The sequence below is a fragment of the Cervus canadensis genome, chromosome 14 (assembly GCF_019320065.1).
Source record: "Cervus canadensis isolate Bull #8, Minnesota chromosome 14, ASM1932006v1, whole genome shotgun sequence".
In the NCBI taxonomy this organism is placed as follows: domain Eukaryota; kingdom Metazoa; phylum Chordata; class Mammalia; order Artiodactyla; family Cervidae; genus Cervus; species Cervus canadensis.
Window position 1 is genome coordinate 17,423,371 of NC_057399.1, and position 15,886 is coordinate 17,439,256.

Sequence of the window (15,886 nt, forward strand, 5' to 3'; positions counted from 1 at the left end):
CAAATACATGATAGTCTGTGTCTCAAAGTAAAGGCATACAAATAGAATCCTATCAATTGATCATCAGTATACATTTCTAAAAATTTTACTCCCTTGATTATTAGTAAACTTCATTGAACTGTTTATCACTAACATGTTCATGCAAACCTAGGCGTCATTCTTCTACCCATTCCCTCGTTATAAGAAAGACTCTGCTTGGTGCAATACAGCAGAAAGTCTTCGTGACACCATTGAGAAGTACACAGAGACATTCAGAATATGGGCCACCCTATAGGAAGGCTGGCCCAGGTTCTTTCAACAAATTAGTGGCACTGAAAAAATTTTAAAAAGAGGGAAACTCTTGCAAACCAATTATTTGAAATAATCATAGAAATCTGCTTGTAGGCTAAATATTAAAAGCTAGAAGCTATCAAGGAATTATCAAGTGATTGAGGGCATTATGGTTACCAAAAAATGTCCATTATTTAGAGAACGTGTTCATTTTAAGTACTGAAGTACACAAGGGTAAAATGCATGCTGGAATTGCCTCCTTTGAGGACAGCTATGGCTATGTAACCTTGGGCAAGGTCTCAACACCTCTAAACCTTTAATCATATACAAAATAATAAATAAACAAAGCTTTCCTCACCAACTACCTTCACAATGAAATCTGAATTATGAGCTATGCATGCTCAGAGATCAGTGGGGTTGACTGCATAACTAGGGTTTCACATAATTTTTCAATAGGTTAGAGTGGACAGAGTCCAAGTTACAACCCTTAACGACACACACTTTCTCAGATTACTGATGTCTAAGGGGACAGCAGGAGATAACGCAAGCCCTGCTACAGTTTAGTTTGTTGGTGATGCTTGTTTTTTAATTATATCCTCTCTTTATAGTATTTTATGGATTTCAACTTTATGCCTTTGTCTTTTTACAATGTGTCCTTCTAAAGTCTATAGGCAATTAATTCCACCAAGCTTTCTCAGGAAGGGTAAGATTACACAGGTGCATGGGGAAGGGAAGTGAGTGTTAAAACCCCAACTGCCTGGGTTAAATGGTTATTCCCTCTCCTACTGGCCCACCCTTCCTCCTCAAGTGGCTTCTTCTCTGTTTTCTCCCACAAAGGACACGCCAAGGGGTTAAACATATTAAAGGCACACTCTTTTCTGATGGATATTTCTTTGCAACAGTAAAAAGAGGCAGAAGGGAACAAAAACCAAGTCACACAGGTCACACAAGACCCTGGAACAGAACCTTTCACCATTAAATTTTGATGCATAAAGTGAACCAGCCAACACAAGCAACCATTCTGTTAATTCAAGCTAAAAACTCACTTTCACCTGTTAACACTCAACTAATGAGGCTGAAGGGCTTTCTTGGCCTGAATCATACACTTCAATTTGAACAAAACAGCCTTAGTCTAATTCTCCATTGATAAACCTTTACTGACAACGGAGAATAACCAAACAGACAAGGAAACAAAAAAAGCAAAGTGTGACGCTGGCGTCATCTACACAGAATAAATACCAAAATCTAGCGAAGACAAGAAAAAAAGGCATTGCCACAGATACAACTAATATGCAGATCATTATGAAGACCCTTAAACAAAAACAAGAAATCCATTCAGGACCAAGTAACATAGCAAAGAGACGCAAAGAAAAACATTTCACTTGAAAAATATCTTTATGTAAAAATTTTTTTTGAAGTGCACTATTCATACTTATTATACCAGCAAAAATTACAAAAGCTATTAAGTTCAGGATTGGCGGATTGTGTGAAAACATACTCAAATATTGCATCTGGCATTTTTAAATGTTGCAGCGCTTCTGGAGGTTCATTTGGCAATGTACAAAATCACTAAAAACGATCATACTCTGATGATGCATATGGTACTTTGGGAAAAACAATCCAGTGAAATAATAAAAGTAAAAACACCACCACTTAGAGGAGAACAATGTACTTATGCTATACTTTACAAATAAAAAACTTCAAATTCATCACGGGCCTGACTTGAGGAGGTTACTGCATGCTGGAGAAAAAAACAAGAATACATAATATACTTAAGAAGGACTTAGGAAGTAGAAGTAATAAGGTTAGCACAATAATACCAACTTGGGAGAGGCCATGGAGCTAATCAATAGTTGGTGATAGTGAATTTTGCCAAGTTGGTCTTGATTTTGGTGGCTATTTGTTGCTAGGAGGTATAGACATTTGGGGTGTAATAAAACGAATTTCTCAATTTCAGATTCCTAGTAAGTTTTAGGCAATCTGGCCTTCACAATTCTGAATCCTCACCCTCACACATCAGTCAATGAGGTGGAAACAGAGTGATGTGAGGAACCTAAAGATTATCTCCTCATGAACTGGGACCTCCAGCAACTGGGAAGCTCCTGGAAGCAGATGGGAATGTCTGCTCTGTCACCATTCTGGCGACACCAACTTCTACCCTTCAGCATACAGGAGGGAGGGGCAGAGGAAGGTTTTATCACCTCAGAAAATATTTCATTGGTTTCACATGGATCTTTTCAAGAGAAACTCCAGAAGATGCTGAAAAAGTTCCCACTGAGGAAGGAGAAGTAGGAACCTCTTTCGTGCTTTCTACCCTTCCAACTAAGAGTGTGAGTGGACTATGGTCTTGTTTCCTGCCATTTTCAGCCTCTAAATCCAGGGCTTACAATGGGCACATGAACGTGGGTACTGGATGGCCAAGTGACAAGCAGGTGCCTTGGATCCTTCCTATAAAAGCCCCAGAACACACACCATTCTGGTTTCTCCTCACCAAATAAAATGGTCCTTGGGGTCCTACAGTGCTTTCTCTTTCAGGTTCATATTTACATCCTCCATCCTTGTTGAAAAACGACAGGTGCAAGTCTGCAAATAACAGGCTTATGAATGAACTTGGCTACTGGAGCTACAGAAAACAAGATCAATAAAGCCAACAGCACTTGGTTTAGTAGCCACAGAACCTTCAAGAAGAGAAAAGGAAGAAAAAAAGCCCCACACTTTGACAAGGGAATTTCTTTCATTTTTACTTGCCACCTAAAGGTAAAGCACCTTAATTACCTTAATCTTTACAGTAAGTTTAAATTTATATTTCATAAGCTATTCTGAAATCTGTCCTGTTTAATAATCTGTAACATCAAGAAAACATTTTAAAGTTGTCTCTCACAATTAAACCCATCCACAACCTCATATAAATCAAAATTTTGCTACCATATCAAAATGTTACACTGGGACTGTATAACATTGCCCACATCCTCATTACATGCAACACTAATTACTACCAGCAGATTCAGAATTTTCTGCACATTAGAGGCTTTTAGAGAGCTATAAAAAATTTCAGGCACCATTAATTTAAATTTGCATTGAAATTTCCTTTTGACAGATGGCCAAAAATTACTTATTATTTAGAGTACCAGAGCAGCCTGTTTGCACATTAGAAGAGGAAAGGGAAAAATTAAAAGCAAGAAGGAAATTTATGTCACGTTCATTACCTGTTAAATGTTAAGGAGCATTATCCTGCATGAATAAATTATTTCATACAAGCCTGACTCCAGCTGTAGGCAACTGGCATGCTCCGGCTGATAAAAACCATCTCCAGTCACACAGCAGACAATAATAAAAAGCCCCTCTTAACCAGGAACCACTTATGGGAGGATGAAGACGATCAATGGAACAAGCAGCTAACTGCTTTTCTGAGTGTCACAGAACACATTTATAAAAATTAGTGAACTATTTCACCTAGCAAAGCCACAGGACAGCCCCAAACCTGACACAGCGAAGCTTCAATTCAAAAACGGTACCCAACAAAAACATCTATTTATAGCTACCATGCCACAATAAATCAGGGCAAAATCATCCGCCTCTATTTCCTTTTGCTTTTCCCCTGGTTTCCAAGCTACATAGATACTTACTCCCAGACTCATCTTGAATGATTATATATGATTTCAAAATATACCCTACTCTGGCATGAGGAACTATAAAATGAAACTGACACAAAAGTGTGCGCTGGAGTATAAATATTTTCAGTCTTCTGGGAGTGGGGTATGAGAGGAGGCTTCTGTTTAGCTCACTGGCCTGCCTGAAGGTATGTATTTATCATATGAAGGCAGGGAATGGTTATGTCACCGGCCTCAGAATAACTAGGCAGGCTTTCCAAGGGCTGCTATCAGCAAATCCTGGTCAATGCCATTTACTTACTACTTCCTAAGTACATATGTGCAGAGAACTTACTACACTCTGATTAAGAAGGCTTTTGAGTTTAGGTATTGATGCTCATACTACACAACAAAGGACACAACTGTAAATGCAAAATTAAATAATTCAAAGTGTGCAGTTCCTATTTGTCAATGTTGACATTTCTGTGGGTATGCAGATACCCTTTCAAATTACAAAGATTCTTTAAGGGTAAAATAGATATATTTTATTTTCTATCATTTAATGGCTTTGGGGAAAAACTCTACTTCCTCTTTATTATTAAAAAAATAAGGAATAAAGCAGCATTCAGAGTGACAGCACAGGTGGTTTCAAGGGAAGATTTTAGTTTCTGTAGATTTTAGTTTCTGTAGATTTTAGTTTCTGTATGCCTAACTTCATTAAAAGCGCCAAGAGCTATAACTGCATATGCTCTAAAACATTCAACTACTGTAAAATACAACGAATTGACAGCGTCTGTGCTTGAGAACTTCCTTTGCTTTCTAATCTATACAAAATATAAATGGCATGCGTAACACAATTATCCACAATACTGTAGCATATTTACATTGTGCATGATCCAAAAGTTATCAAGCAGTTTCATATTTTGCTCATTTCCTGCCACAGTCTCCTGTTTTTCTTGTTTGCTTACTATATAAATTCAGGTATCCTTAGCACACCCCATTATGGTATTACACAAGCACATCCAAATCATTAGGCCCTAGCATACTTTTCCTCTTTCCCTATAACTTCTCTATAAAGACACAGAGGAGGCAGATAAGACAGATGCAAAACCCAAGGAGAATAACTTGCTATACTGGAAACCAAGATGTCATTAAACTAAGAAACAAAACAAAAAACAATTCTTTCTGGTGAAGAAAAATGCTCTTAAATGTTTTAATAAAGGATTTTGCAGGCTGGAACTGTTTCCCAAAATGTGTATTTCCTTACAAACCGATTTTTTCCCCATCTTTACCTATCTTACAGCCAAAGCTTAACTCAAGAAAAGCAGTTATTCTTTTTCACACGGCAAAGATATAATAAAAAGAGCAACACAAGCCAGATCTTATAATTCAATCTTGTTCTATAAATCTTGATTCTGATAGAGAAATGGGACCAATTTTTTCAAAAATCTCAAATGCACAACCAAAAGAATCTAAAAATGCAGTTCACCACTATTCGGTGAAGCCCACCAAAGCATCTTGGCAAATCTCAAAGAATCCACTACTAAATCTATTCAAATTTTTTAGAGCCTGATGGTAAGTCATTCCTTCATTTGTAACTTTGAGACATACCTTGATGGAGTCTCTGTCTATAGGCAAAACAGCAGCAACAAGGGCAGGTCAAGAGGGGGGAAGAAAGCAAAAAAGAAAAGTACCAGTTAGTTTACATAAAATCATTCACTTGTCAAATTTGATCTCTATTAAATAATGAATGACACAGATGTCAACTTTTCTGTAAAGTTAATTAATTAAAGTTAATTACTACTTGGCCAGATCCACAGAGCACCAAGCTACCTTTGACATAATTTGAGAAACCAAAGCTGGACATTCTTGTTATTTATACTCCTTATTGACTTTTCCACTTAAGTGTTTACAGACACGCCTCAGTTCTGGACCATAGCACCAAGATAACTGTATGACAAACAGTACAGAGTTTCTAATATCAGAGAAGGGAAATTTATGTTTATGTGATAAAAATCATTTACCCAAGATTATAATTCATGGTAATGGCAGTGAAACAAGAAGAGATCCGGGGTTTTAATTCTAACCACACCCTTCCGACCAGGAACCACCCATTGTAGGACTAAGTAAATTCCCACCAAGAAATGCTGGGAGAGGCTTTCATTTGCTTTTCTGTCATTAAATAATAAAAGCTGCTAACAAGCACCTTATAAACATACGGTTAGATCACAATGTGTCTGCCTTATCCTCTATTTCAGGGGAGGGAAGAAGCCAAAGTAGAAAGAACCCAACTTAAATCATTTACATCAACAGCTGTGTTGTTCTCATACACAGAAATGAGTTCCTTTCATCTAAACAGACTGGGTGACAGAGGTAGTTAAACCAACTTCTCAATTACTACGACTACCTAAATATTCTCTTACCTACAAGATTTTCACTGCACTATACAGACTGACCTGATTTAAAAATAATAATTAGGTCTGTCAAATTATGAAGTGAGCCTTTATCAGTAAAACCTCCCCCAAAATGGATTCGGTCAAAATTAGCTAATAAATGCCACTCACAATTTCAAACACAGAGCACTGTGGCACTTCATTACCAATTTAGACTTGGGGATGCAGCAGAGGATCAGAGGCAATAACCAGGAAATGCATCCCCCCTATACCTTTGGGGAGCGTATTATCTCTTGCCAGTCAACAGGGGATCACTGCGCAAAGACTGCTTCCGATCATTAATTTGCCTTCCAAGGGAAATCCTGTTTAGTCACAGGGAAAATGAAATCCAGAAACAGGACAAAGAAGGACGACCAGACCGACCCTCAGCAGCAGCAGGTGATACCAGACAGACACTCTGAGAAAATCACTCACCTCTTTGGTGGTCACTGTCATGGTGCTTCTTCTCATCTTTAATTGGAAGGTGGGACTGGCCTCCCAGGGCACTGGAGAGGGCCAGGAGGCCGGCACTGCTGCCGATGGGCGGAATGGCAGGCGGCTGAAGCCCCGAAGGGTGTGGGGTCAGAGGCACTGGCAGACCATGTCCGTGTGACAGATGCTGGGCCTGGAGTTGCTGCTGCTGTGAGAAACGAGACAAAGATATTGAACTTGTTCCTTGTATCTCAGTCACCCCTCAACAACAGGAGGAGAGGAAAGTGGTGCAAAAAGACCCTGCAAAGCCCAGCACCCATGAAGGAAAGATCTATCCTTTATAAAAACATACAAAGGGTCATACATCCCATTTATTTATATATATATATATATATATATATATATATATATATATATAAAATATTTTTTTTTAAGGGAGGGAGATGAATAACAGAGAAACACTATCTTTTTTATTTGGATTTGTTGGTTTTGCAATGCACTGTAAATAACCTAATTTTTAAATAGTGAAATTATCTAGGTTACTTTTAATAGCTGAAATTAGATTTCCTCAACAAAGTGTCTGTATTTTGGTCTCCAAAAACACAGAGCCTCACTATTACACATCTCTAATCAAAACATATATGTGACTAACTGTTAAAGCAGTTATGCTGAAGAAAAAAAAAGCTGAAAATTGAGAAAATTAGTGTTAAACAGTTCTCCCAGAACCGCTGCACAGCATGCGGCCAGAGTTAATTTGAAAGAGAAAACCTGAATTAACAACCCAGAAAAGGAAACTGGTTGCAGCCACCGTTTTAAGCCCTTTAAGTGTCCTCAGCGGTACTTGAGCAAATTACTAAAGAAAATCTAATGCAGCAAGGCTTGGGTCCTCCTGTAGGCTTGCTCAATAATGCTGAAATAATTGGGCACTCTGCGCACGTTTAGTGATGCTCGAATGAAAAGCTAGAGGCCTGCCCTTGTACTCTTCTCCCGCGGCCGCCTCTGTGTTGTGACAGGTTTATCTGAGTGGGACTGTGATGCATGCACCAGTAACTGTGCTGACAAGAGTTTAAAGTCATTTTTACCAGCACACACTGGCAACACATGGAGAAAGCCCTCAAGAGGCTGGAAGGGGGGTGCTTGACCTCCACGGAAGCAAAGTGAGGCTTCGGGAACCTCAGTGGGCAGGCCTCCCTGCCTCTTCCGAGCGGGAGGAGCAGGGGCACGGTGAAGTTAAACATGTCCCTCAACAGGAGTCCCGTCAACCAAGACTCTGCTTAACAGTGTTCTGTGAGAACAAGTGTTGAGAAAATCTCAGACTAACTTCTGTAGTGATTACATTTTAATTAATACCTTGAGAATCACTTTTTAGGCCTATCCTGTAATACCTAAACAGTCTTCTCTATAATTTTCTTTCCAAGCAGGACTGCACAAAATAGCTTTCTCAAAAATGTGTGGGGTGGCACCTTCTGCTTCCCTTCACTGGTAAGGATGATCTTAAAAGTACTTCAGAGAAAAAGTGTTGTTTCCTCTCCTCCTCAAATCGTCAATACTTTTACTTCCCTCCTCCTCCCCCTGTTCTCTCTTCCTGCGTCTGACTATGTAAGTCAAAGTATAGCTCTACTTAGTTCTTTTCTCCTATTAACCTACACCTACTTTCTGGCTACTTGTATTTAAAATACAGTCAATGAAATTAAGTACTAATTTTCAAGGCCAGTTTACATCCATGAAGTAGCAGATTAGAGCAGTGAGGCAGACACCCCAACAACCAAAGCTCACGCTCAAGTCCTGCCAATGTGCTATCTAACTGGATAGTTCAAAATAATGTCTGTCTTCGAGTGGACAAAATCACGTTCATAACTTCTTATGTACTGATACTTAGTTGTGACCAAAAAAATATGAGCACAAAATATTTTCTAAACATATGGAAAATAGGTCTACAAAGAAAGAAGGTCTTTAGGTAAACATATGGCAAATTTATTTCAAAACCTTTCTCTACTGAAATAGCCAGAAAATTGCTCCAATTCACTTTCTCCTCTAAATCTTCTAATACTTCCTTGTGTGCACAGGATGGGCATGTAGCCACTTTCTATCTCAGATCAAGAATCCAATCAGCAAGCATTTATTAAAAGCCTGCATGTTGCCTGGAGAATCCCATGGACAAAAGAGCCTGATGGGCTATAGTCCATGGGCTCACAAAGAGTCGGACATGACTGAGTGATTAACACTTTCACTTTATGTCCTCTTACCACCTTTCCTAGGCTCTAAGCTTTGTGAGAACCTGCATCTGACACACAGCCTAGCTAACTGCAGACACTAAGATTCACATACTATCTGAGCAATTAAAAATGTTTATTTCATTATAAGACATTAAAAACAAACAAACAAATCCTAAGCTAAAAGCAATGCCTCAGTGGCCCAAGTGTTTCACTTCTGTTTTTGTCTCAAAGGACCAAAAATAAGCAGTAACAGCTTCATTTTCCCATTCAACCAGAACTTTCCAAAGGCAAAAAAATTCACCCCTAGTCTGCAGCGCACGCCATTCACAGTGAAAGCTCACCTGTGCTCTATCCTGTCTCATAACAGCTCTCACACTGGTCTTCTCCTCGTCTCCACTGTGCCTGTCTTAGCAGAGGGAGGATCCCTTTTGCCTTCCAAGGCTTAGACTCCTCACCTGCACCTGCCATCTCTTCCCTCTCCCTTCGCAGCTCCATCAATTCTCCAGCTCTCTGCTGCTAGTTCTGTCACTAATTTTGTTCTTCTGCTTGCAAGCGTCATCTCTAGCATTTTAACACTTGTCTAACAATAAAAGAACTTGAAGTAGCACTTTTTCAGGAGGGGAAAAACACACTATATTTTAATCACTTTTTGTGTTCTCCAGTGCCCCTAACACAGTATCTTCCACATAACTGGCACTGAATAAATGTTTATTAAATTTAAATAACCTTCCTTTACTTTCTTCAGCTAGGTCCGTAAGTATATATCCTTGTCTGTGCAGAGCCAAACATCTTCAAAAACTAAGGTCAACAACCCCCTCCTGTATACACACACACTCCTTACTGCTTAATTCCCCATAATCTGGATTTCAGGCCCATCAATCTGAAAAACTGATGACCACTGAGATAGCAATTTTTCAAGGTTTCATAGTCACTTTTCCCTCTGACATATCCTCCTTACGAGACTCTCCCCTACCTGCTTTGGGAACCTGAACGTGATCACCACAGCCTCTCTTTGTTACCTCTCTGAATGCTGTTAAACTTCCTTCTAGACTTTTCCTTCTGTTCACTAGAGTCCTAAGCCTTCTGCTGCATTCCTATGCTCCAGTAGCCCTGGTATAATTCCTTCCCATACAATTCTACTTGGCAGTCCAGCATTACTGAAAATGTTTAACAAAACCCATCCCCTAAGTAACTTTCGCTGCCTCAAGTTACCAGTCACCACCCATTTGTTTTCCTTTTGTGTCTCTATATCCATCATCCTGGGATCCTGTCAATTCTCAGTCCCACCATATCAGTTAGACCCTCAGCACCCCATACTTTGATTAGTACCAATCTCCACTGGCTCATTTTGACTGCAATGAACCCACACTGCATCATCGCTGCCAATACTTTTTTTCTCAATCCATGGCCGCTCCTGTCTCTTAGAACCACCTCTTCATTACTTATCGAAGTTGTACTCAGCTATCCTGCTCAGCTCATGTTTCACCGGTTCTGCAAAGGCCTCTCCAAACACGCCATGTGTCTACTATCTCACAGGACTCCCTGTATCATTCACTGGCACAGGCTGCCTCATAAAGGTACTGTTACTCATCTGTTTATGGAGAAGATGACCTTGACTTGCCAACAAGACTGTGACCTTCTGGGGAGAAGACAGCAGCCTCAGGACTCTTTGCACCCTAGCACCTGGCTCACCACTATTTAGTCATATGGCCACAGATTTAAAGCTTTTGGTAAATCAATTTTCAACTAAATATAAAGAGAGTTCCTATATATCCTCTATCCAACTTCCACTAATGCAAAAGAGCCTTACATACCTGTAGACTTTATCGAAACTAAAAATTTTTAAAAATTACACACCTAGAGAACTTATCAAACTAAAAAAATTAACATTGTACATACTATTAATCTAACACAGAATTCATTCCGATTTCTCTAGCTTTCCATTAATGTCATTTTTCTGTTCCAGAACGCCACACTGCACTGAGGTTTTAATTTTTCACTTGTTTTTATACCAAAATTATAAAGTCCTTTCAAGATTTTATGAATGACAACATCCAAATTATAATCGTAATGTTGAATAGATTATGCCTTGAATTTAGGAGAGAAAAAAAATGAGGGTGCTACCCATAAACCCATTTTATAAGTCATCCATTATACATACAAATATTAAACAAAAAAGCACACTCGGGGCATCTATAGAAAGGAGCTATTTTTAGCAAGTGTTTAAAATATAAAACTATAAAATAAAAATGAGATTAAGTTACCAAAAGATGGATGATAAAAATGTAAGACAGATATACTGAAATACTTTAGTAGGTTTTTAAATGTTTATATCAATAAAAGAAATCACTTTCTAAATTCAGTGGTCATTTTTAAGCTTCTTTGTAAGTCTCTCCCTAGAAACTAGCCTAGCAGTAGAGTGACAGGTATAAATGATAATGATTCCTGGTTAGTCAATAAAACCAACGTATTAGCGATCATCTTTAAATAAAAACACCACTCTAATCACAAAGCAACAGGGTAAAAAAAAAAATGTTTGCTTTATAAGGAAAAAATAAAAAACAATAAAAAAAAAAAAGAGCAGGGAATACACTGTAGTACCACTTAACATTAAAATAAAATATACTCTATGTAACCATAACTGAAAAAAAAACACTGAGAAAGATATACACATTGGAAAAATTCTTCTATCTTGGGCGCCTTATTTAAAAAAGAAAACACTCTCTTATCTCAAACCACAATACAAAATAAAAATCTTTTTTTTTTCGTTTCCCTTGATAGGTCATTCAAGAGAATAAACACTAAAATGGAGTGAACTTTAAGCTTAAACAAATAAGTACTCCATTAGGATAATTAATTTAATTGTGAAAAAGAGCCAGTAATTATTTCTGAAAATATATAGCAATGAGGTAGTAGATACAGCCTCAATTCTGTTAACAGTTTTTACTGAAGTTTATAAAACAAAGAATTATCTCCTCACAGTTTCAAGTTTGGAATGAAGGCAAAAAAAGAACTACTAAGGGATCAAGTTCAGAGGAAATGTCTTTCTGCCAGAAAAAAAGAAATTCTTTTTAATCAAATGTCCCCAACTCCTTGACCAATCAATGCCTGAGCAAGATCAGTGTGAGTGTAGAGACTCAGTCTACACAAATCCCGGGCAACTCTGGACAACTCCAACTGGGAAGCAAGCAGAGGCTTCCTCGTCCAGCACGCTTCACTCTACAACGCTATCAACAGGAAAACCCTGCAAAGATTAAAAAAACAACAAAAAATTTCCTAGAAGTAATGACACCCTAGCAGCAATGACCACACTTGGTGCCATATCTTGGCTTCTTTAAATAAACAAACAAACAAAAAAACAAAGTGAGCCTGCTCCACCTCTTGCCAGAAAGCAAGACTAACAGGTGTGACAAATAGGACAATGCGTCAACCCTAAGGGATGTTCACTGGCAAAACTCGAGACAATTCAAACCTCATAAAGAATAAAAACTGTAATAGATTGCAACACAATTTTAAAAACCGTTGCCAGGAGTACAGTCCATGGTGCCCCCAAGAAAACAGGTGTAATGATGGGTCATGCCATGAGGCCAAGAATCAGAGAAGAGTTCTCAGGACCACAACCATGCTTCCAACCAGCTGACCAAGCTGGGTGCACTGAACACGTGTGCCCTGGCCCAACCAGAAGACCTTATTCTGTGAGCAAAGTAAGAAAGGGGCCAGACACAGGAGCCAGGCAAGAGAAGGCAGCAAATGCTGAAACAAACAGCAAGCGCAGAGAACACCCGAGACTGGACTGCTATCTACATCCCTGGGTTGAGAAGGTGCCCTTTCACAGGAACCCTGTCTGTGGGGGCTGAGAGGAGCCTGAGAAAGGAGATCCTGGAGGATACGCGGGGATGCACCACAATGAAGGGACATCAGAGCCACTCGGCTAGAACCCTTACCATCTCTGTGAGCAAGAGCAGGTCACTTCATGACCTCAAGTTACTTTATGTAAAATGTAGAAACAGGTATAAAACCTACCTCTCCAAGGCTGCTGGGAAAATTTTATGAGATTGAGCAAATACAACCCTTAGCATGATGCCCAATAAATGATTGCTGCTATCACTGGAAAAAGTATCCCAAAGTCTATATTTACACACATACTCACTCTCACTGGGAAGGAGCAAGGGGGAAGGCAGGAAAGAATATTATTTTAAAAGGAAAAGAATTTAGAATTTACCACTTCATTACTCCAAATCTATTCACAGCATCAAGAAACACTGAAACCACTGGGTGAAATGTTGCTGGGGAACGGGTTATTCAGTGTCAAAGAATATCCATCCACAGATGATTAGCTTCAACAACAATGTGATACAACTGGGAAATACACAACATCAGCCAGGGAGTGTTTTTACTAAAAATACTTAACCTGAATCTAGGGTGGTTCAGATGGTAAAGAATCTGTCTGCAATGCAGGAGATTCTGGTTCGATTCCTAGGTCAGGAAGATCCCCGGGAGAAGGAAGTGGCAACCCACTCCAGTATTCTTGCCTAGATAATCCCATGGACAGAGGAGTCTGGCAGGCAGCAGTCCATGGGATAGCAAAGAGTTGGACACCACAGAGCAACTAACACTTTCACTTTCAAACATGAGAAATCAACCACACAAGTCCAGATTGTAGGACACAGACTGGCCTAGGATCTTCAAAATGACAAAGTCATAAAGTGAAATGTTTGGGAACTGTTTCTCAGCAGTGTGAGAAAAGACTGAAGAGAGCACAGCGAAAGCGCTCCTGAACGTGCGGGACAGATTGAGGGACAACTGCTGTGAAGAAAGATGTGGTATCCAGGGCATTTTCTGGACAAATGTGCATATCAACCAGACACTACATAGATGGATGCCTTAACTGCATTGTGCTCATGCTGGAAAACTACAGGAGATGCACACTGATGTTTTAAGGCATGAATATTATCAAGTCTTCCTCTTACTTTCAAACAATTTGGCACACACAAAGTATAAGTCTTCGGTCTGCATGTATACACGTACAAAGCAAAAGTGACAAAATGTTAATTGGTGAGTCCAGGTCTAGGTCATGAGTTGTTGCTGTTGTTTAGTTGCTAAGTCATATCTGAGTCTTTTGCAACCCCATGAACTGTAGCTGCTCTGTCCATGGGATTTCCCAGGCAAGAATACTAGAGTGGGTTGCCCCTTTCTTCTCCAGGGGATCTTCCTGATCCAGGGATCAAACCCACATCTCCCACACTGCAGGAGAATTCTTTATCACTGAACCGCCTAGGAAGCCCACGTGATGAGTACACTTTGTTTTACTGTTCTTTCCACTCCGCTATAGTTGTAGAGGTGGGGAAAATAGGATGCACCCTTCTAGCCAGAAAACTGGCAGTTCCTGCTCTGAATAAATATCTCTAGCAAAAGCTAAAAGTTAAGCAAATACACAGAAGTAAGAATATAAAAAAGAACAAAGGAAGGAAATTTACAATCTAAGCTTATTCTTTCCTGATGATTTAAAACATGAGATTTACTGCAGGGGAAAGATGGGCATTTACAGTAACCCAAGAAAGATTATCACTGCAAGGGTAAGTTTCTCACACTGAAAACACAGATCTTCTTGTCCTCAAAATCTCTGGAATGACCTTTAAGGGGAAAATAGGTAACAAGTAAAGAAGAAAATTCCATGAGTCCTGTGCCAAGGATTCTACTGTCTTAACTTGCAGTTTTAATTCAACAAAGTAATAACAGCGAGAAAAGGAAAGGAAAAAAACTTGAGTTGTTATAATATTAACTTCCCCATCAGAAATCTTATTAGAATTGTTTTTTTTTTTTTTCTGAATTGGTCCACAGTTTACTAGGAAAAGTATTTCTAAGCAAATCAATAATTGAAATAAAATTTCATGGAGGTTTTTGTTCAAAAACTACTTAAAGAATTTTTTGAAGAGATTTTACATACACACAATGGAATATTACTCAGCTATTAAAAAGAATGAATTTGAATCAGTTCCAATGAGGTGGATGAAACGAGCCTATTATACAGAGCAAAGTAAGTCAGGAAGAAAAACAGTTCAGTATATTAACACATATATATGGAATTTAGAAAGATGGTAATGATGACCTTATATGCGAGACAGCAAAAGAGACACAGATGTAAAGAACAGAATTTTGGACTCTGTGGGAGAAGGTGAGAGTGGGATGATTTGAGAGAATAGCATTGAAACATGTATATTACCATATGTGAAATAGATCGCCAGTCCAGGTTCAATGCATGAGACAGGGCGCTCAGGACCGGTGCACTGGGATGACCCTGAGGGATGGGATGGAGAGGGAGGTGGGAGGGAGGATCAGGATCGGGGACACATATACACCCATGGCTGATTCATGTCAATGTATGGCAAAAACCACTCTAATACTGTAAAGTAATTAGTCTCCAATTAAAATAAATTAATTAAAAAAATAATTTTTTGAAGAGATTTTAACACACTATCTTACTGAAACCAATGCTTCCATTTTGTGTTGTAGTCATTAAAGTTATCAAGCTAAAGGGTCCTGCTCAGAAAAGTTTTCTTTAGTTAGAGTATTTTTTAAAAGTAAAGTTGTATCTGAAAAGCCTATCTACTTTAGATTCTTCAGTAACCCTGCAGTTGACCTTAGAACTTTAGAAGGAGAATGAACCTCAGATGACAGATTAGTTGCTTTCCAACATTTTTGACCACAACTAGTGTGTGTGCATGTTGTACATCTGCACAGAATACACAAGAAAATGAAACAACAGTTTAACAAATACCAAACACTATGTGTGGTACACTTCTGTATTTTCTATTCTCTTCTTTTTCTAAATAAAAAATGTTCATTACGGCTTTCACTACTTAGTCAATCTAGGAACTGCAATGGAACAACACTGAACCAGGCTGTGATACTGAGATTCACAATAAAAAACATGTATTTGGTCTAA

At 38.8% G+C, this 15,886-nt stretch overlaps 1 protein-coding gene across 9 annotated transcripts in view; it reads right to left on the bottom strand.

Moving 5' to 3' along the window:
- The window catches only part of TLE4 (TLE family member 4, transcriptional corepressor), a 152,610-nt gene that overhangs the window by 65,400 nt on the left and 71,324 nt on the right, over positions 1-15,886 (bottom strand). For 5 of the 9 annotated variants that reach the window (XM_043486461.1, XM_043486457.1, XM_043486463.1 and 2 more), the window contains 2 exons: positions 6,728-6,932; positions 5,472-5,488 (listed from right to left, as the gene is read on the bottom strand). In XM_043486461.1, coding sequence (XP_043342396.1) covers positions 5,472-5,488; positions 6,728-6,932 — 222 coding nt within the window. The remainder of the gene's footprint in view (positions 1-5,471; positions 5,489-6,727; positions 6,933-15,886) is intronic. The other 4 variants (XM_043486462.1, XM_043486458.1, XM_043486460.1 and 1 more) reach the window with 1 other exon arrangement.